The following is a 20,868-nucleotide window of genomic DNA, read 5'->3' as shown; positions in this document are numbered from 1 at the left end:
CACAGTATCAGATATAAGGAAATAATAACCTTTTTGGTATTCGTAAGTGAAGATCAAAACCTATGACTCATTCCACTTGGGTTGTTGCACTAACTTGCAGTCATTGCCTTTTGTCAAAGTTCTGGTTCTATTATTATGCCTCTGATGAGCACAATGCGCAAAGACTGTGTTAAAATTGCATCAGATTTGATGTATATTTCCTACTTCTCTCTAGATGCTTATGATTTTGCATATTCTTGATGCTGGTCCTATAATCCAATCAATCATGTTGGTTAAATTCATTAGCTTTGAAGTAAAAGCATGCCGTCACAAAGAAATGATCACCATAGAATGAGAAAGTCTATGGTGCTTTGTATGTGGGCTAAAGCATACAAAAACAACACAATAAATTTGAATAAAAACTGGTAAACAGGAATGAATAACAGATGTCACATTTGCTCAACATATTTGAGAGTAAGAAAGGGACAATAACAAAGAGGAGGGATCAAGCAAGGTGAGCCCAAGCTATCCAAATCAAAGTTGGGGGATGTCTTAAAGCTGACAAACAAGATCCATTCACCTGTATTAAAAAGCCCCATTTGTATAAACATGTGTGTACAGTGTGTGTGTGTGTGCCTGTGTAAGCGTATGTCTATACACGTTTTCAATGTGCGCCTGTTCCTGCAGTACAAAGGCACCGGTGTCGTGTAACTCAACCGAACCTGAAGGCTGCAAGCACAGGTGACCCTATTGTGTTGAAAGTTTCTGACCGACAACAAGCAGCGGTGTATGTGTGTGTATATTTGTGTGTCACGTGTGTGACACGAAGCACCGAGACCCAAAGCATGTCTGTGTGTCTTTGTTATTAGCTGATTCATAATCCATCTCACACTCCTGAGAAGGTCAAAGTCAGCGATCCCGGTGGACTAAAACATTTACAAGCGCTAGACTTAACCGACTTTGACCTCTGGAGAGGATAGCACTATAAAATGGACAAAGTTCTGAATTCTACTCAAATTATAGGAAATAAAAGTGATGTGCTGTATATGTGTAAGACTTACTTCAACAATGCTCCTCAGGTCCTGGACGTAGGTTCTTTCTGTGTCCAGTATCTCCTGCACCACACGGTCTACGTACGTCCGGGGTCCTTGCACCTGACTGATCCTTTCTTCGCCCCTGTCCAGATCCAGCTCCGGTTCTGAGTGATCTGTCGGTGTTTGTTCAGTGACCTTCCTCCCTGGCTCCATTCCTCCATCATCCCTAGGGACCTCCTCGCTACCTACCAACTGCTGGGTGGGAACCAGTTCCAAACGTATAGCCCCAGAGTCCTGGTCGGGGTTCACTGGGTTGCAGTTGGGGGTATGAACGAGGGTAGAGCGGCTGCCCAGCGAGCAGTGACTATCCCGAGAGGAAGCGGAGGACGAAGTGGAGCTGTAGCTGACGGGTCTTTCGCCACTGTCAGGAGAGGAGTCCATGCTGTGGGCCGAGCAGTAGCGCAAGGACGCGTAACGGAAAGCCGGGTTACGGAGGCAACGGTTGGGGATGTCGCTGGAGGTCAGGACAGACTCAGAGTCCGGGACTTCAGGGACCGGGGGCAATGCATCGGGTAGATAACTGTAGTCGTCTGAAAAGAAAGAAGGGAATCATGATGAAATTGAAAAGATACATTGTATTAAAAAGCCCAAACAAAAGCATGTTCACATTCTCCACAGATCTGCTTACAAACATAATTCCTCACATTCCAGCTGACCACAACCAAGGTGACCAGCTGCCAAACCATGAGCGCAAACTGTTTTGCCGCTGAAAGAATTCTATCAGGACGAGCCAGCAGCCACCACCATGCCAAGTGAGATAATCCACTCATTAAAAGGAATTCAGAGCATTTAGATGAAGAGATGTATTAAGATACCGCACAGTCTAAATCTCAGCACTTCGAAAGCAATGAATGAGAGGCCTATTTTCCTAAAAACAGGAAGGTTTATGTTATTTTGCATCAGGACGATGCCAAACTGGCTCTTAGCCCCGTGTCCGTGGACGGAGCCATTTAGATGGGATCATTATTGCTTGGAACCCTGCAGTCAAGACAGCTAATGTGAAAGTACTCCCAAAAAATGAATCAGATTAAACATCACCATAACAACCACTGACATCTCCAAAGTTCCTGCAGTCTGCAATCAAGTACAAGTGCTGGCAATGTGTCCGAAAGGTCAGATATTTGGAACACTAACCTAACTAGTAAAAAATGACAAAGTAATCAGCCGTCAATCACAAAACTAATGTTTCCTCGTCATAGCGGCTCACTTATGATCCCTCAGGTCCAGTATTCCAGTAACACGGCGACATGCGATGCCCTTTGCGCCGCCCTCTACCTGCCAAACGTCTGAGGCTTTTTCACATCAAAGCGACCGAGATCACACACTCGCCTTCACATATCAACGAAACATGAAACGGAGCGCAACCTCAAAAGGAAGCTATACCATACACACACACTCTCACCTTTCTACCAGGTAGGTAAGAGAGACACCTTTTAACCACACTTGGTCAGCTGTCCTGCTAGCAGAACTGTTACATGATGGGAGTATCACTGCTTGTACTGATAGTGTCAACTGCAATTGGAAAAGGGACCTATAAGCCAAACAATCTATAAGCAAAACTGCTGATACATCACCCTGTAAAGTTGTTGTTGCACGTGCCTCATCCATTTAAGCCAGGTCTATAAATCTACTGAATTATTGCACGATTGCTTCCAGAATAACTGCAACAGTGTAAGTAGTTCAAGGGATATTCCTATTTTCTGAGTCTCCATCTTTTTCCTCATTCATTCATTGATAAGAAAAGCAGGAGATAATCTAGTGTGGTGGAGGGTCTTCTAAAACAAAACAAGTACACAAAGCACAAAAGGCTACAATATCACTGATGGTGATTATTAATGGCTAACTGACAATTTCCTTTGCCCTTTAACAAATATACATACACAATCCCACGCTCTTGCTTATCAGTAGAGCAATATACCTAAACTATGGCATGCGTGTGTGTGGGTCACTTAAACCACCGATTTATTACCAAGGAGATAAGACTAAGTGAGTTAATGACCCTCCCATTAGGTATTCTACATGGACATGGGCAGGCAGCGGGCACGTTTATTACCACACTTTTAAAGGGTTTCTAATGTCCACAAGACATTTTAGCATTTTCCATATGTGGGTCACTTAAAAAACTAACGATGGACATATTTATTGGCAAAGCATGCTTTTTTTTTTGGAGGGGTGGTGAAACATAAACATGAAGTTGCTCCATCTTGTGTTTGCCCAAGCCCTCCTTCCCAACTTAAAGCTTCATGTTTGGAACCCACCCTGCACGTTTCCTGGGTGAATTGGCTTGTGTACACACACATAGGGCGACATACAAACGCAGAGCTAACACAAGCCAGATCTGGTTACCCCCCCTTTCCAGATTATATTCAGCCTGATCCGTGTAACTGATCTCTAATTCGGCTGTTAAGCATGCAGGTTGGGACTTTTCCCTTTTCGTGTATATGTGTTTGTTACCTACCACACCAGAAAAGATAAATGGGTGACTCATCTCAAGCTGGCGTAGCAACCGGGCTTCAATCTCTGCCTTTCATTGAGTTTGACAAAAACAAAGAGCACAGGGGTTTGCGGTTGGAGGTGGGGAGTCGTGTGGACCAGGCAGACAACTTTAATATGTTTAACATCAGGGCTGTCTGGAGCCAAAGCAGCGAGAACCATCAAACAGACAATACAGCACTGCATTGACACAGAAAGCAGCCAAATGATGAATTTAAGTCTTGCCAATTGGGAAAACAACTAGTTATTCAAAGTCTTTTCCCATATGGATGTTCTAACACACATTTTCTAGGGCAAATGTGACCATTACTCACCCAAAGTGGGAGTCTTGTTATTTCACGTAATGCATTTAAGAGTTCATTTCTATGGAGGGTTGAACTCAGCTCAACCTACATGTCACAAAGTCAACAGTCAACTGCAAAGATGCAGTGTGAGACTCCTCTCCAGCTTTTCCAGCAGTCAGCCACTTGTGTTACACTTCACTTCACCGCTCAATTGCACACTTTATGGCCTAAGTTGAAGTGCTCTTTATTCCCGAAGCGGCCGGTGCACACACCGCGAGCCCCCTCGTCTGTTTACGGCCCCCTTTGAAGACGATTTGCGAGTGGCTTACGGCGGACAGGTGAAGAAGATCTGCTAAAGAGATTTCAAATCAAAATAGCAGAAAACAATGTAACGAAGGTAACAGGGCACTTTATTTCATAGCTGAAATGAATTGAAGCTGTAAATATGTGAAATATTCTACAACGAGTGGCCTTCAGCGTTTTCCTGCCATTCAATTTGTCCTCCATTTCCCACCATTCAAATGTGTAGTAGGCATAATACCACAGTGCATTCCCATGGGTTCGGACTACATCTCTCTTAAATCATATAGTTTTACTGTGTAAAAATACCCAAGCGCTGAGTTGACTAAGGACCACCAAGTGGAACGCTCAAATATGCACTTCCACGGTTAGAGGGGAGTGATTGACTTGTAATACAGACAAATAAATTCTTAATTTGTAATGTTCTTTTCATACTTTGATATTGAACGGACAACATACGGTCAAGTGCAAATTAGAATTGCTGTGCTTGACACAATGTTATTTGCCACCAGCTGACCACTAAAATACAGCTTGGTAGAGTCCAAGAACATTACTCGCACGATTGCTTTTGAATATTATACGGTGCAAAACAACACATAAGAATGCCAAATAAAACAAGGGTGAAATGTGAGAAATGGTGAGAAGAGTGCCAACCCAAGTATGTAGTATAGAGGATGAAATGAATCCATTCCAAGATGCTGGTTAACCACATTTCCACATTGAAAATAAAGAAAGCTTAAATGCATTTTGGTCTAGGATAAACTGTCACGGTACATGTAGTATTTTAAAGGCCAGAGATTTGTTTCTAAATACATTATAGGGAGAATATGCAAACATGCAGTTTTGGGGTCTAAAGATTCAATTATTCACATTTGTTTTGGGTCATACTTTATCAGTATGTATTCTAAATGTTGGAGGTAAAAAAACTGCATGATAAATGCATTAAATCCCAATTACTACAAGCTGTTTATTTAATAAACAGTGCCTCTCATCACATGCTATGAGCATTCCATTATTATTATTATGATATTCAGCCCAACCCAGGTAAAGATCACATGTTCATTTTTCTAGGTCAACTGAGCTCATGGTCTAAATACGCAACATAAGAGAAGATACAGTAATATTGCAAAAATGTGTAATATGTGCAAGAGGGAGCAAAAGAGGCCCCAAAGAATGAAAGTGGGAGGACAAAAGGTCAAACACCACCCACACCCGTTGCCCCCCCCCCCCCCCCCCCCCTCATGTTTCCCTTTCCCCATCCAAAAGAAACCGGCATTTTGAAACCATTCAGCATAAAGTCCAAATTTGTCGTCCTCCCCCCACAATAGAGACGCAGGCTTGATTTCAATTGACGCTAAGGACCTTAAGGTGTCACTCAGGATTTCACAGGAGAGCCCAGAGGCTGGGGAATAACAGAGGAGAGTGGGCAGAGGTGGGAGAGGCCAAGAACTGGGATTGTACTCAGGAGGTGTGGTTTCCTACATGGAGCAATTTATCATCTGTCCTAACAAAGACTTGTTGCTGACTAGATAATCTGGCAGATTTATTTTTGTGGAAAATATTAAAGCACTTATACAAATCAATTGATGGACATTAAGCCCAAGTCAATGGGAGCCAATAGGTTTATTTGGAGAAATACAAAGACTCTTCTTTGTTATGATTTATTTATTTACTTTTTTTAGGTTTTACTTTTAAAGCAGCAGTATTAAAATGAAGTACTTTGTGTAAAATAACATAAGTATGTATTGCGAAAAAGAACAAAACCGATTTTGCATTTAATTACAGTTTTTCCTAATGATTTTTCAAAGTGCGTACATTTTAAAGGTAACCATATATCTAATATTTACTAGTGTGGCTTTACTTTGAAGGCCTGATTTATAACTGGATGCATTGTGCCAATGTCTTAGTCATCTCTCATGATTTTTTTTACCAAAAAAAAAGTGGGAGTTATTGTTGATAATAAAAGCTTCCATTGCACAACACTTCTTGCTATGTAACTTATTTTTGCCTTCTGTAAGAAACAATTCAAAGTGTCAGGACTTGATTAAAAAATATTATGAGAATGGCCATAGTAAACATCAACACAGAAGTTTCAAAATATCCTGCCAAAGAATGATAAAGGTCAACATGCACAAACATGATGAGTTATAAATTCCTTAATTAGCTTGGAAGTTTTACTTTTAGTGTTGATGAAATCCCCGGGTGGGAAAATGACCCAGCACAAAGTAACAGGGCCTATTTTTAGGGACCACCACCGCCCTTTTAGGACACTCGTGCGACCTTTGCCTGGTTCTCTGACCTGATTGGATTTCAGCCCGGTGGAATACCTCGGCACCGCGTCCAACCCCTGACATTTTCCACACACTTAAAAGAGGGCTTATTGATTGAAACAAATGATTCCAAAAGGGACGTGCCCTCTGTTTTGACCCTTCTTCACCCACTCATGCAGTAGCTTGCCTGATGTGATGTGGTAGCAAAGGGGTCAAGGGTCAGAGAGGCATGGATGGAAGGCTCACTATTGTCTCCATCACCTCAGAACCAAATAGTTTGCCCTAAACAGTAATTATATCCCCCCTTTTTTTCCTTGCTTTGCCATTTGTACCCCTCCCCCCTTCTGCCTTCCCCAATACGGTTACCCTTAAGGCTCTAATTTGGGTCACCGGCTGCAGAATGGCATCCCAAACTCCCAAGAGAGGAAGCTGGCACATATTGTCTGTCAGAGCAATAAGCTGTTAGACTCATAAAACTGTTGTCATGGCTTTGATTAATTTATTGGCACAACAGATGATTTTGGACTTTCACAATAAAATGTATTGTGTTTGAGGGGGCCTCTTTTAGGTCCACCAAAAGGACCAAACCCCCCTGCTGATTTTCATGTACAGCAATTTGTGGTTGTTGTTGCTATACAGTATCAAAAGGGATGTAAAAATAGGTTTTAGGACCAAGCCAACATTTTCCCACAGTTGGAGTAAAGCGAGGTGCTACTTATATCTCTAATTAACATTTAAAGGAGTTCTTTTAAATGCAACTTTTAATCTAACATAACATTAGTTTGCAAACTCGTGAGGATCTTTGGAGACATCACAATGCTGCTTTTGAACTTACTGTATCACAATAATAGGTTGTATTGTCTCATGATCTTATCCTGTTAAATTAAGGGGAGTAGATTTAAGCTAAAATTAGAATACTTTAAAAAAAAAGTGATGTCAAAAAGTTGTCCCCAAATTTGACCAAATGCATGTAGTAATTAAAAACCATGCATATTTCCCACTCAATTCAAGTCAATAGAATATACTATTTTAAACATATGTTTGAGTCAAATGCATTACATTAAGAATTTGAATGCAACAGAAAACAAGAACAGTTAAAAGAAATTATTGACTAGATTTGCCCAACCACAAAAGACTACATTCCCCAGCTGTTCCCTCTAAAATCAGCTTAATAAAACAATCAGATTGAAAAAGAACTGACACGTTCCTTGTTGAACCTGTGAGCCTTTCAACACACTCTGTGAAGAAGAAGAAAAAAAAAGCGCTTCATCCAACAGGCCGGACGCTGTGGTGCCACTTGGCACACAGCTGTCAACTGAGGACTAAATATCACATGCACACAGCAACAAATAGCAACACAGCCAACGATCACAGCAACTAATCATGCAGTAAACTTGCATGTGATGTTTAAACACCCCATACACACTCTTTACCACCATCAATAAATAATCTAATCCCATGACCTTTTCCTACCATTTAAACCAGGCTACAAACTCAGTTATGGTGCTTACCGGTCGGCATGATGACCAATAAAAGTTTTCAAAGCAATCTAGCGCAGGCGTTCACATAGTCCAAAGTATTCCCAGAAGTATTTCCAGCAATTCCAGCATTCTTCCTTTTCATAGTGAGTCCTTTCTCCCGGGAGCAAACGTGGGGAGTCCACTCATATAAATACACTGACTGACCAGGCTGGCTACTGTGTCCCTTTTGCCTCAGTGCAATTTTAAAGCAGATCCCTTCCTCTCCCTGCTCTTCATCCTTCCCTCCCGTGGCAACGCATCCACCGCACGCATGAGTGTGTGTGTCTAAAAGCGTTCCCGAGCGGCTTTGAATGCATGCGTGTTTCTGGTTGTGTGAATGGCCTCTGCTCCTTCCCTGCTGGCTCCTTCCCCTCCCCCTGACTCCGCCTCCACCCGGCTCTTCCAAGCAAATATGACAAGGAGTTCCCCATTAAGTTCTCTCCTGCCTCTTCATCTTTCCTCCCCAAGTCCCCGAGCTTCACGTACGAGCAGAGCGGAACGATTAGGGGTGAGATCACAGGCTTTACGGGGTGCGCTTGACCGGTAGTCCAGTCGGAAACAATAGCTCCTGGTTCCGAGGCGAGAGGCGGCATTGTGTGGAAGATCAGAGAAAATTCAGTACAAAGAAGAGTAAGAAAAAGACACGGAGGAGGTGTGGGGGACACATCATGTACATGAATGTTAGGGTTGGGGGGCAAAGAAATGACCCATGTCAAAACCAGTCCCAGACTATGATCAAACTCTAAAATGTAATTGATTATAGTATGCCCCCTTATACTGAAAAGATATACATTTAAAGAAAAGAAATGCATTCAAATGTATGATATTACTTTACTTAGTCTGGTAGTACAATGAAATGCCAAAAATAATTTATAGTTTTGAAATCGCCTATAAAACTGACCTTTCATACATTGGTGAAAACTCACACAACACTTGGCTACCTTGACCAGAATTCAAATCTTGCTGTCAGTTTAGAAACACAAAAAAAAAAAAAAGATTTAGTTGTCATCTTTAACTCTTTCAGTGCCATTGACAACAACAGACATCTATCTAATCATGTGGCTCTTAAAATATTTAGTCTTTAAATTAGTTCATCCCTAGGAGATGTCCAAACCATTTTAACTGTGAACAAATGTTCATTAGTTGTCATCCCTCCTATTTCAAAGGAATTTGACATCCATGACTGCCAATGGCAGCCTAATGAATTAAAATCATTTATGATTTAGTTTTTTTTCTACAGATTGGCAAAAAGGGTTCATGTTAAAATATTCAAATAATCCCTAAAGAATGGAAAATAATTGTGTTTTAAAGTCTAATAAGGTAACTGTCCCTTCTTCTTTCCCACAAAACTTAGTAAATACAAAACCAAAAGAGAACAATGCAGTATAGCAAGACAACATCTTCAAGACTTTTGAGTTACAAGCCTAAAGTTGATTGATGAGGGACATCAAATCCCTCACATCAGTTCATAAACCAAGATACATGTCAAATCAACTCAATTGAGAACAAGATAAATCCAATGTAAGACAAAGGGAGACAAATTAGCATGAGAGAAGTTGAACCTTGTAAATCCAGGAACTCGTGTACTTTTCTTGGCCTGCTGCAATCACAATCGAGGCGCATTAGACAAGAGAAAGAAGCGTATGTGTCTCTTTAAGGAGAACAATAGTGTTGACGAAGACAGACGGCGAAACTGAGAGATTGGTCCCAGCAGCATGGGGCCCGCTCCCCCAGCTCCCTGGCGATACAATAATCAAGACCCCGTAGACTATTCTGTGGACCCCAAGAAGCGTGACCTCTGAATTTAATGGCCTGAAGGTCCATTGACCCGCGAAGGCCTAAAAGCTCCACTCCCAATCCAAACGCCCCCCTCCGAGCGTAATGAGCACCTCCAACTTTAGTAAACACACACGGCGGCGACAGTCCCAACGCCTCGCTTCAGTCGAGCGTGACCAGCTGATGACAGAAAAATGCAGCGACGTTGTGCCTTATCTGATGGCCCATGTTTGCTCCCTGAAGAATGTCCACGTCAGAGCTACATTAGTTCATAGCTTCACAACACGCAAGGCAGACAAATTGGTCAATGCTTATGGCTATTGACGGAAATATACATCTAATCCGTTTTAGACTCAAAGTCAAAATGCCTGGATGTGTTAAAATGTCCTACTCTAACATGCCCTCCCCTTTTATCACATCTATTCCCATCAATTGCAGTCAAAGATGCCAATCCCAAGGGAAAGAGTCTTATTTAATATATGCAAAATAAATGGAATATACTTTTTACTTGTAATGGGGAAAAACATCAATAAAGTGTTTCCAGGCAGTGGCCACCCAACATAGAGCAGTCATTTTACCAACGCCCAAACAATTTTACCCAATCAAATGTAGATAATACATATTTTCATAAATCTTCAACCCATATTCAATCTACCAGTCAAACAATACATGTTTTTGCCATACTAGTTTTCTGTGTTGGTCATCTCGAGTGACTTCTTTTGACTATACAGTAGTTCTCTGAGCATCACTATGGTAACAACAAACGTTGAACCCTGAGGGAAAGTGTCATGATGTGAGGATCCAGCCAATAAGATGCTCCATTCCCCATCAGACTGCCCAGTGTTTACACACACGGCCTATTCAACATTTACTGGAGTACACACACACATACCATGTTTGCTTTTGAACCGCATAGTAAACTGAAGGTTGAAGCTAACGTCTTTTCCTAAGTGTTTAAGTGCATGTAACGAGACAAAAACACACACACACACACAACAGTGTACGACATATACGAGTCAATAAGACACGCAGAAGAACGGATGCAAAGAATGAGTGAGACTGTGACTAATAGCACGGGTTTGCGGGTGGTGGAGGTTCGAGAGGGCATTCATATACAGTTTCCCCCTCCTTTGGAGACCCTCGCTGTGCTTGTCACCGGCAAGATGGATCATCTACTGACTCATGACACACATCGTTTTCATTCCATAGACAGACACACAAAATTCACAAGGCTCATTGTTAGCACAATCTTCCTATTCTTTGCCTCTTAAATTCTTCTAAAACCTTAATACTGGAGCACCATTACCATCTGACATATTAGGAAGTATAATAGTTTAATTCGATCCTTCAGTTCAAGGATTGAATAATTGCTTGAGTTATATCGAAGACGCTTTGCCAGATTTTATCGCACTTTCCAGATTCCCAAATGGTATTCCCCAAGCTTTCTTCTGTCCGTTTACAGTGCCAAGACAAGTTGAGGAATTTGGGAGTCTTACTGTCCTCCTCAATGAGATTTCAGTTTTAAAAGTATCAGAATCCAAAGGGAAATGAAAGGAATGTCCGGCAGACTGAAACTACACACAATGGCATCCTGACAATAACTATTTGGGTGGCACCACAGCTCTACTGTAGAAAAGACAAAATTGATGGCAGATTACACTGTAAAAAAAGTGTGTCATGTTATAAGTATAAGCACACTGTGTGAACAACTATTCCAAAAATCCATGACGCATTGGCTTTGCTTTATAAAAATGTATGCTTCCCGCACGAGTTAAGAGTTAAGCGTGAGACAAGTGATTTACTACGTGTTCTTAGATCCTATATTCTCTTTCCAGAGTTACTATGTTTTAGGGGGTATGTGAGTTATTGAGCGTATTCAGTGGCGGATATGCAGAGGAAGCTCTGTTTGGCCTGAGATTAAAAATGCAACACGGGGGTCCAACTTCAGGAAAAGGAGTCCAGCAGAGCGGGGAGCGAGGGACTTTTCTGCCATCAAAGGGAAACACATGACACATACTAAAATAACATCATAAGTGTTCATGCTAAAACCATGTCACCTACGATGAAGTAGAATTCTTTTCTAGAGTATAAAAATAAAGTAGGTATTGTCTCATCTGCTTCCAAACTAAATTTGAAGCAAAAATTAAATCTCTACATTGGTCAAAAATATTTAATTGACTGAATGCATAGATCTAATTAGTATGGTTCTACAATGGTGTCAACCACTGTCAGCCACAATAAATCTGTCCCCTCGGTGTGTGTCCCATTTGTCGCTGTCCCAGTTCAACAGAATGGGGACGTGACAGTACCCAAATCGGGAGCAGGATGACCCTGTGCTGCAGGTAAAGATAGAAAAGCTATTTAAATAAGATGTTATAGATCATTAAATGATGTGGTGGTTATCTTAAGGAAACAAAATGTAACAGAACGATTTCTTAACTGGCCTCAGAGGGCATGGGAATCCAAAGAGTTAAATAATACATGTTATTCTGCCATGCTGTCTAATTAAACCAGTAAGGAAAGAGGGCATTTAAGCTAAATTGAAAGTTAGGACTACACAATTGAAGAGGTCCAAATATCTTTGATGCAAAAGCTCCATACTGTAAATCTATTCCTGGAACAAGACAAAATGAGCTCAGTTTGGGGTCTTGCACTTGGACAACACTCATTATGTCGCCATCGTAAAGACAATGACAAGCTGTCACTCACCTCAGGGCGAACATTCCCAGGACTACCCTTGCCTCTGAAGCCAGTAGCGCAGTATCCTTTCATGTGATAATCCCATGTCCGAGGGTTTCAACGGTAGCACTTTTTAAAAGCAGACATGGTTGGTCTTGTTAAGGCGGTCCGATAAGTGCTCCACACCTGTATGAAGTCAGTTTCGATAGCTTGGGACGCTGGGGCAAAGTGAGAGAGCCTGGGAAGTGGTTGAGCGGGGATGGATATGATGGAAGCGACAAAAGTGACTGCCTACTGACTGGGAGGAAGAGGAGGAGGCGGTGGGGAACACAGTGAGAGGAGCTCGTGAATCCGAGCAGCCCACTTCCTGACCAATTACTGCTGTAAGACTGGCTCCTCTCACTTTGACTTACCAACTGGCCTTCGTGCTCTCCTTTCCTGCGTTTGTGCGGTTGGGGGATGGATGTAAAGATGTGGGGAGCAGCCAGAACTGTGGTGGGCAACTGACCCAAAAATGTGACAAGGGTGATTCCAATTTATGACTTTAAGTCATGTGGAAGAGGAAAGGAAAGGAGGGCATGCTGCCAAACTGATTTCTGACATGGACACTGAGATCTGCTCAGGATCATTGACTACATCAGGGATGGAATGAGCCAACTCAAGAATCAAAGTCTTGATTTAAGCAAATGTCCATTTGTCTGTGAATATTCTCATCTCATTAACAGAGCATTGACTGGTCCCTACTTAACAGCAAAAAAATAACAGCCAGTAAAGATTAGGAATTGGCCATCTTGAAGACACAAATACAACCTCCTGTTCTCAATTGTGCACAAGTTTGTGATCATTGTGCATGTGTGAGGGAGACTCATGTGTTCATTGTTATACGTCCCTAAACCAAGGAAGACGGAGGAAAGTCCCCTCCATTGGGAGTCGGTGGCTGCTGTTCCTGCCTACTTCCTGACACGGATAAATGTTTTGAACATTCGTGCTATGTTTTTCAGTAAAAACAGAAGTGCACATGTTTACTTTGCATTTGCAGATGGTGTTACACTTTCATATGCATAGCTTCAAGTCAATTGACCTTTGCCGTCAGGTGAACGGTGTAAACAGAGACACTGTGGCTCAACGACAGGCTGCTATTATCCCAAAACCTCTAAAACCCACAAACAACTACATTGCGTCTTAGTAAGCACCTTGCACTCTTAAATAGAAACAAATGTAGATAAGCTGCCTGATAATCATAGATGTTATAAAATGATCCCAATGTATTCCCTTTAGCTTGTCAAAAAGACAGTAGGTTCATTTTGTAACCCTTTCCCAAGTATTTCTGCAAACAACAGGAAGAATAATCACTGCGCTGCTCCACCCTATTTCCTGCATGTCTCATTTGGTTGTTTACAGATAGAACTATCAAACAGGATGCAAGATCATTAGGCAGGTGAATCATGCTCATATGACAGCCACGTCAACAACATAGTGTACATCAGTGATGTCATTGTCCCTTTTCTCGGACCACCAGAGGAATACAGTATGACGATCAGTACAGGAAATGCTGACATCTTTGCTATTTTGCTGCTTATGTCTTTATCACAAACTCCTTTCATGAGTCACGAGTTCACCAAGATAAAGTAAGAGAGCCTTAAAACAACCTTTTGTTATAGGTAATGAATTACAACGTGATGTCATAGTCTGAAGAAGTTGATCAAAAAATAATTAGGTAGTCTCCTGACTTGAACCCAATAAAGTACCAATAGAGGAAGCTTAAAACTATCTAAGTGGCAACTGGTAAATTAAAAAAAATCACTCTACAGGTCAGTTAAGCTTTTCGAACAGAGCACCTTTAAAAGCAACCTTGACATCTTAACCAACATGCATATAAAAATTCACATCCTTGAACCCCCCCTTAAGAAAAAAAAACGGACCAACATGCCGCTGAATGAACCCAACTGTGTTGCCTACCTCCACTAAGAGCAAGTTGGACGCTTCAACTGCAGCCTCCTTGTTATTCTTGACACAAGTCATGCTTTTCATCTTAATACTAAACACATGAACTGACCGTAGCAAGGGAGTCCATGTCAGCTACAATCTTCAAACCACACCAGGAAAAAAAACATTTTAAACTTCCTGTGTGTGTGTTCTATAGCTGCCAAAAACAATCCATAGCCTATGATTTAAAGACTCTGGATGATATTCCATTAAAAAGCCACTAATTGAGGCAGGCGTCTTACGACTTGGAGGTCTCCTCGAAAAGAGATTGGGCTCATTTTTCAGGTTTAATATGGTTTAGTTGGAGATGATTATCAGAGTGAAAGCAATTTGATATTCTGCATTCATTCTCAGTAAAAGTAAAACTTTATGCATGGGAGCACAGTCAAAGGTTCTGTGTTGGATTGGGAATTATTTTCACTCCTGGACTGTATCAACATTGTTGAATCTTTTTCTTTTTCAAAGCGTGCAAAAGACGGGTTTAAGAACAAATTTGGTTGCAGAACAGTTGGAACTTTAATTGAATAAAGCCACGGGTGAGGAGAGCTATGTGAATTATTAGTTGGTCTCCTGCCTGTGCGGGTTTTAGTGGGATAAAGAGGCAGGAGAGTGTGTTGGCAGCTTGGCTTTGACCTACCCGGGCTTACTTTACCTCATATTCATATGGCGCTAATACTCTGAGGTTCCCATGCCAAGCTCAAGCCCGCCTCTCTCTCTTTAGGGAACCTAAGATGTCACGGCGCACAAAAGGAGCCGTGAAAGCCGTCCAACTCAAGCGGGGGCTATTATTTACAGTAGCAAAAGAAAATGGCTCCCCTCTTGAAGACCGTCAGACGTCTGTCTCCTCGTAATGCGCTCCCTACTTTGCCCTTTTCCAATCCCATGCTTTCATTCGCCAAACAGTCCCCAGTCTCAGCGCCCTAGCTTCGTCTCCCTGGTCGGATATAATAAGGTAAGTGGTGGGTTTTGTTGCCAGTGAGCCCAAAATTAGAGGTGAGCCCAACTAAAGCTTTGCAAATCTACGTTGAGCCCAATAAAACCTGACCTTGTCCCCCCAAAAAGTACAGACTAATCAAGAGGGGGGAAATTCCTCAAGCTGAATTTAGTCCAAAACAAATAAAAGCTTTGGATTTCTTAATTTATGGGTCTTAACTGCTTCCACGCCAAATTCATCCAAGCATGGCTTCATTTACTTTGCTATGTGCATGATCAAACTAGAAGCACACAATTGTACAAAATGACTACTTGTTGACGTCAAGAACTTAGATTTAAATGACATAACTGTGTCAACATTGAAATACTTACTGTGAAATATTATTTGATTAATTGATGCACAACATGGGTCAAAAGGTGTCCATCCAGGATGAAGTATCATGGAAAATGAAAGTATGTTATTTCAAAACTGTTAAAAACAACTGACATATTTACCTAATCAGCACAATGTACCAAAGAAGCACTCTCATATCCACAAGTGCATCTAATTTGGAGTGTTGAATGAATCTAGCATGCCTGTTTTTGTACAAAAGAGGAAAGTGTAGTACCCAGACAAAACCCACGCAGACATTAAAATATTTAGTCTTCCTCCAAGTGTAGGCAACAAGTCGAAACTCATCTCCCACCTTAACTTAAGAGAAGATAAGTCCCATAACCCCCATAAACAGTGACTCAGCACCTTCCACTAATTATATAAAGGCAGCAGGCTCAAGTTATTTGAGTAATTCCTAACTGTACTTTTCTTTGTGCTGTTATCTGTCTTTGGCCTAACTGCCCACTTCACTAACCGGTTTGGATTTCACATCAAGTGTGCTGTTAATATAGGCCATCAGCAGTTTCACTGACAACCCCGACTGCCTCGACCCGCCCCGGACCCCCAACCTGCAACACACACATATATACGGGCGAGCACACATCCCAGCGGAGCTGTAACAGAACCCAGAATCTAGGACGCCTACCCCAGAGAGATACTGGCTTGAAATTGAAACCATCACTCAAGATAAGAGAAGCCACTTTACGTATATAACCCAATTTCTAAATTAAAAAAAGGCTGTTTCATGCATGCCAGACCAGTATTACGTCAACGACCAACTGTCAACCTATTAAACCCCCATTCAAGGACAGAAAAGGCTTGCGACGTCTTGTGAACGCACGTCAACGTGTTTACTAGAAAAATCTCAGGAAGATGTGCATTAGTCCACGTGGCCTGACTCCAGGAATGTGTGTCACAGAAAAGGGAAAACATATTTTTCATTTTAGCATGGATACACTACCTTTTCATGCCAGGTACCAGAGAAAACCCATGCAGGCATGGGAAGAAAATGCAAAAGGAAGGTCTGACATCACAGGGGATCGAACCCTCTCCAATTCAGGACTGTGAGGCGGATGTGCTAACCACTGGTACACAGTATTTCAACTCATACACAACCTACATGCTACTGTTTTGTTAAGCACCTCATCACAAAAGCACATACCAATAGACACCCACATTTTACTTACCACAATTCTGAGAAACATGTCCAATTTATTTTCTATTACTGCTGTAAAACTCTCTAAGTAAATCAAGTCATGTGGTGAAAGTGACCAAAAAAAAGCTAGAATATTCCTGGGAATGTGAAATATTATCTTGACCTCCAAACAAACTGCACCTGTAACATCTCAATACACACAAAATGAGTTTCACAATGCAATCCAGTCACTTCAAACAGGAACACACACACACACAAACACACACATGTACGTGTACATAGCAGTAGAGCTCCACTCATGCAGACATAAGAGGTTATTTATACACCACTTCCTTTTATTTACCCAACTCATTGTTCAGACCACATCTGTTGAGGGCCAAGGGCACAATGGCCAGTCCGGAGCTGACCACACACTCACACACACATGACACACACACAAAGGGTAGGACAGAAGCCAGACGCGAGCCAGCATTGGAAAATATCCACTCCCTTTTGTTCAAGCACTGAGTGGTGACTCCATAAGCTGATACCACCTGTTGGCCATTCTTTCTACAAGGCAGCGTAGGCACATGTTGGGGGGTGCTGGCATGACCTGACGTTTTGCTGAGTGTTAAAGATGGCAGCTTGTTAGATTCCGCTCTTTCGATATAGAGGGAAGTCAAATAAAGAGCCAATGGTCAAGGTTATAACCTTCACGGCTAGAAAGGCTAGCACAGTCAGCAGGGAATGAGGTTAACAAAAGCTGCATACTTTGTTACTGGACTGGAGCCAATGAGGCCTTTTCCCATTGGAGTGCAACATTGTATGTTTTTTTTTTTTTTAAAACAATATTAACCTTTGTGGAGTTTGAATGGTCTCAACACACATGTATGTGTGGGTTTTCTCCGGTTCCTCCGGTTTTTTTCCACATCCCAAAAAAGTGCAGGGTAGACTGGTTGAACACTCTGAATTGCTCCTATATACGAGTGTGAGCATGAATGGCTGCGATTGGCTGGCCTTTTGAGAATAAGCAGTTCAGAAGATGAATGATTGAAGGAATATTAACCCTCTTTTATGATTGAATTATGTTTTTTTTAAATTGTTTCAGCCTTTCAGGAGACTCTTAACTCATTGGCTGCCATTGACGATACTAGACGGCCAATTCATTTTGACTATAAGAGCCAATATACAATAAGGTTATTAAAATTGGTTTTCTGTATAATTCACTAAAACTTAAGATATGTGAATATTAGTCTATACTTTTTCTCCACTTATTCTTCCATATTGTTTTTGCACAAGTATTTTATTTTTAACTGAATTACAGATTGTAGGTACTTTTGCCACCTTGGACAGTTCCAAAGAGTCAAAGTCACATGGAGCGTAAATAACAGAAAAGTTCCCAAAACAGAAATAGCCATTTATTTATATGGGACCAAATCCCCATGAAGTGGTTATCTCTATTTCAGTTTGCGTTGTCTCCTTTCTCGCTGTCCATTTACTCTGAGTTATTTCCGCTGGGGAAAAAGTGGCACAGAAGGGTAAACACCTCTGATTGTTATCGTCCCAATGAGTCCACATGCGACAATGCAGTGGAAAGCAATGTTCTATTTATTTTTACCCAGCAGCCTGCTTCTTTAACAACAGAACCACAAATATGTGCTGAAATCAACATTATTTCAAAAGCCACCAGCTCTTGCAATTGCAGTACTCTTCACGTATTTTCAGCTATTGTTTTGTTTTTAAAGCCAGCAAATACTCAAATGAAAAATATGCAAAACATAAGCCTAAACCAGCAAAGATTGAACATTTTGGAAATTTCCAAGCAGCAAAGAGTAATATATACATAACATATAATGTACTATATAATTAGCTGCCATAGTACTAAAGAAGTTGTGAGATATTCTAATGATAATTTGAATGATGTGGTAATTTTAACATTGTACTCATACATTGGAATATTGATGTTATTGTAATTAAAGTATGCCATAAGGGAACAATTCATTCATTCATTTTTTTAACCCGCTTTATCCTCACAAGGATCACAGGGGGTGCTGGAGCTTATCCCAGGTGGCCACCTGATTGCAGGCAAGGGAACTAAATACAAGCAAAGTGAGAAAACCGTACAAGATGCCTGGTCAAGCTAATTGAAGAATAAAAACAAAGGAGCGGATGACAACAGATAATGGACAAACCAAGGACCATAAATACAGAAAAACATGTCTAAAAAAACTCTTTTCAATAAACTTAATTGCCGTTGCGAGCCTGAAATCTCCCACACTTGGGGAATTGTTCAAAAGCGTGGCGCCAGACAAACAGGTGCTAAGAGTTGGAAGGCAAGCCAAAATACAAGGCCTTCCGCAAAGCTCTTTTGGTAGCCAACCGCTGCTCCTAATCCGACGTTTACGGCCGAGCATCCGCACTCCGAGTGAGTCGGACCCCCTGTCCCGCTGCAGACGAGGGGGGCGGGGCACCAAACTCTGCCAAACAATAAAACAAAGGCGTCATAGTGCGGCTGGTGTGGAGGGGGAGTTTGCGAGTGCGGAAAGTGAGAGGAACAGCTGCTGAGTGGGGGCCTTGGATAAAAAAGGAGTCGGTGGTGGGCCGTTGAGGGAAGCTGGAGGAGGGGGATCTTCTCTCTTTTCCATGTGGGGGAGATAAATTGCTTTTATGTTTGTTGTTAGGGTGAGGCCGCCCCCCCACCAAGCGGTGCACACACTGACACGACCACAAAGACGTTGAAGACCAAAACCTAATGCTGACCTGTCGTCGTAGAGGGGCGCCAAGACATTGTCGTAGGCATTGGACTCGATGAAAGCTGGTTAGCACTGACTGACCTACAGTGGTTTCTGGAGATAGAAGCATTCATATCTGGAATTATCTACGCTCCTGACACTAGTCACTCTTTGCAGAGGATAAAAAGAGGATGCCTCTGATTATTGTTATCTTTCATCCTCACATGTTGCTCCACCATTTGTGTTCAGATAGCCATTTATAATAAGGGTCATTGTAGAAATAGCCTTTATTTTGAAATATGCAATATTTTCTTATGCTTTTGATGCAAAAAAACTGACAAAAATCACTTGAAACCAAAGCAAGAAGCTCCCAAGTACACCAAGAAAAACTTCCAAATGAGTTGGCCCATAACAAATACCCCGTTGTGAAACGCCCTTTGGTACGAACAAAACTCATGGTGTGGCCACACTAGAAGTTGCAATTCATAACTTTCAAACTGAACTGTGCCAACGTTCAAACACAGCTGCTCAACCCACGCAAGCAGCTGCGAAGCAAAAGGAGCCAAAAAGCAAACGATTGCCTCAAAAACATTTATTTGAGCTACTTCAGATCACGTCGTCCGCCTGCTCTCTAATTTAATAGAGCAGCTAAATAAATGGAAATGTTTGCCAACGTTCTTGCCACTGCTTTCAAACTGCTCATTACAACTCCTTGCCTTTCTCACGTAGGTTCAAATGAATGTGCGGACGAGAATAGAACCAACACCGTTTTCATGGAGACTGTAGACATAACATGAGGGAGGCAAAACCATATACGAGGCGTCACAGAGAGTGGGTTGGGGGGCTTAAATGATCCACTATCTGACTTTGCATACACATTGGCCTAAAGCAGGGGTGTGCAAACTATATTTTTTCCTCCCAGGCCAGAAAAATGAAAGGCTGGGTCCACTAAAAATCCTTTTATGTTCATTTGTTAAACATATGTATTAACTCATTGGCTGCCAAGTGAATTTTGCAGAACTACAAGCAACATGGCTCAATTTATCATGTTATTTTATATTATAAAGCACTGAAATTCTACTACTTCTATTTCCTACATTGATTGGAATTCATGTTGCTTAAATGATGAACGCCATCTAGTGCTAAAGATGAGAAGTAAGACAGAATGTAGGCTAAATTTAAGCTTCTTCTGTGGGCCTCATTTAATGATATTTTGAGCTGCAGTTGGCCCACGAGCCAGAGTTTAGACACCACAGGCATAAAAAGTCTATGGATTTATAGGAATATTTATGTATACTAAAACAAGTCAGAGGT

At 41.6% G+C, this 20,868-nt stretch overlaps 1 protein-coding gene across 2 annotated transcripts in view; it reads right to left on the bottom strand.

Annotated features, from left to right (window-relative positions):
• The window catches only part of LOC144192128 (pleckstrin homology domain-containing family G member 1), a 28,243-nt gene extending 15,573 nt beyond the window's left edge, over positions 1 to 12,670 (bottom strand). Inside the window, exons 1-2 of one of the 2 annotated variants that reach the window (XM_077711184.1) lie at positions 12,426 to 12,670; positions 1,041 to 1,603 (exon numbers count right to left, since the gene is read on the bottom strand). In XM_077711184.1, coding sequence (XP_077567310.1) covers positions 1,041 to 1,454 — 414 coding nt within the window. In that variant the 5' untranslated portion in view covers positions 1,455 to 1,603; positions 12,426 to 12,670. Of the gene's footprint in view, positions 1 to 1,040; positions 1,604 to 7,931; positions 8,266 to 12,425 lie in introns of those variants that run through there. The other variant, XM_077711183.1, reaches the window with a different exon arrangement.
• Between the last annotated feature and the right edge of the window lie 8,198 nt (positions 12,671 to 20,868).

This window comes from Stigmatopora nigra, unplaced genomic scaffold, assembly GCF_051989575.1.
Source record: "Stigmatopora nigra isolate UIUO_SnigA unplaced genomic scaffold, RoL_Snig_1.1 HiC_scaffold_25, whole genome shotgun sequence".
In the NCBI taxonomy this organism is placed as follows: Eukaryota; Metazoa; Chordata; class Actinopteri; order Syngnathiformes; family Syngnathidae; genus Stigmatopora; species Stigmatopora nigra.
This window is presented reverse-complemented; position numbering and strand designations above follow the sequence as displayed.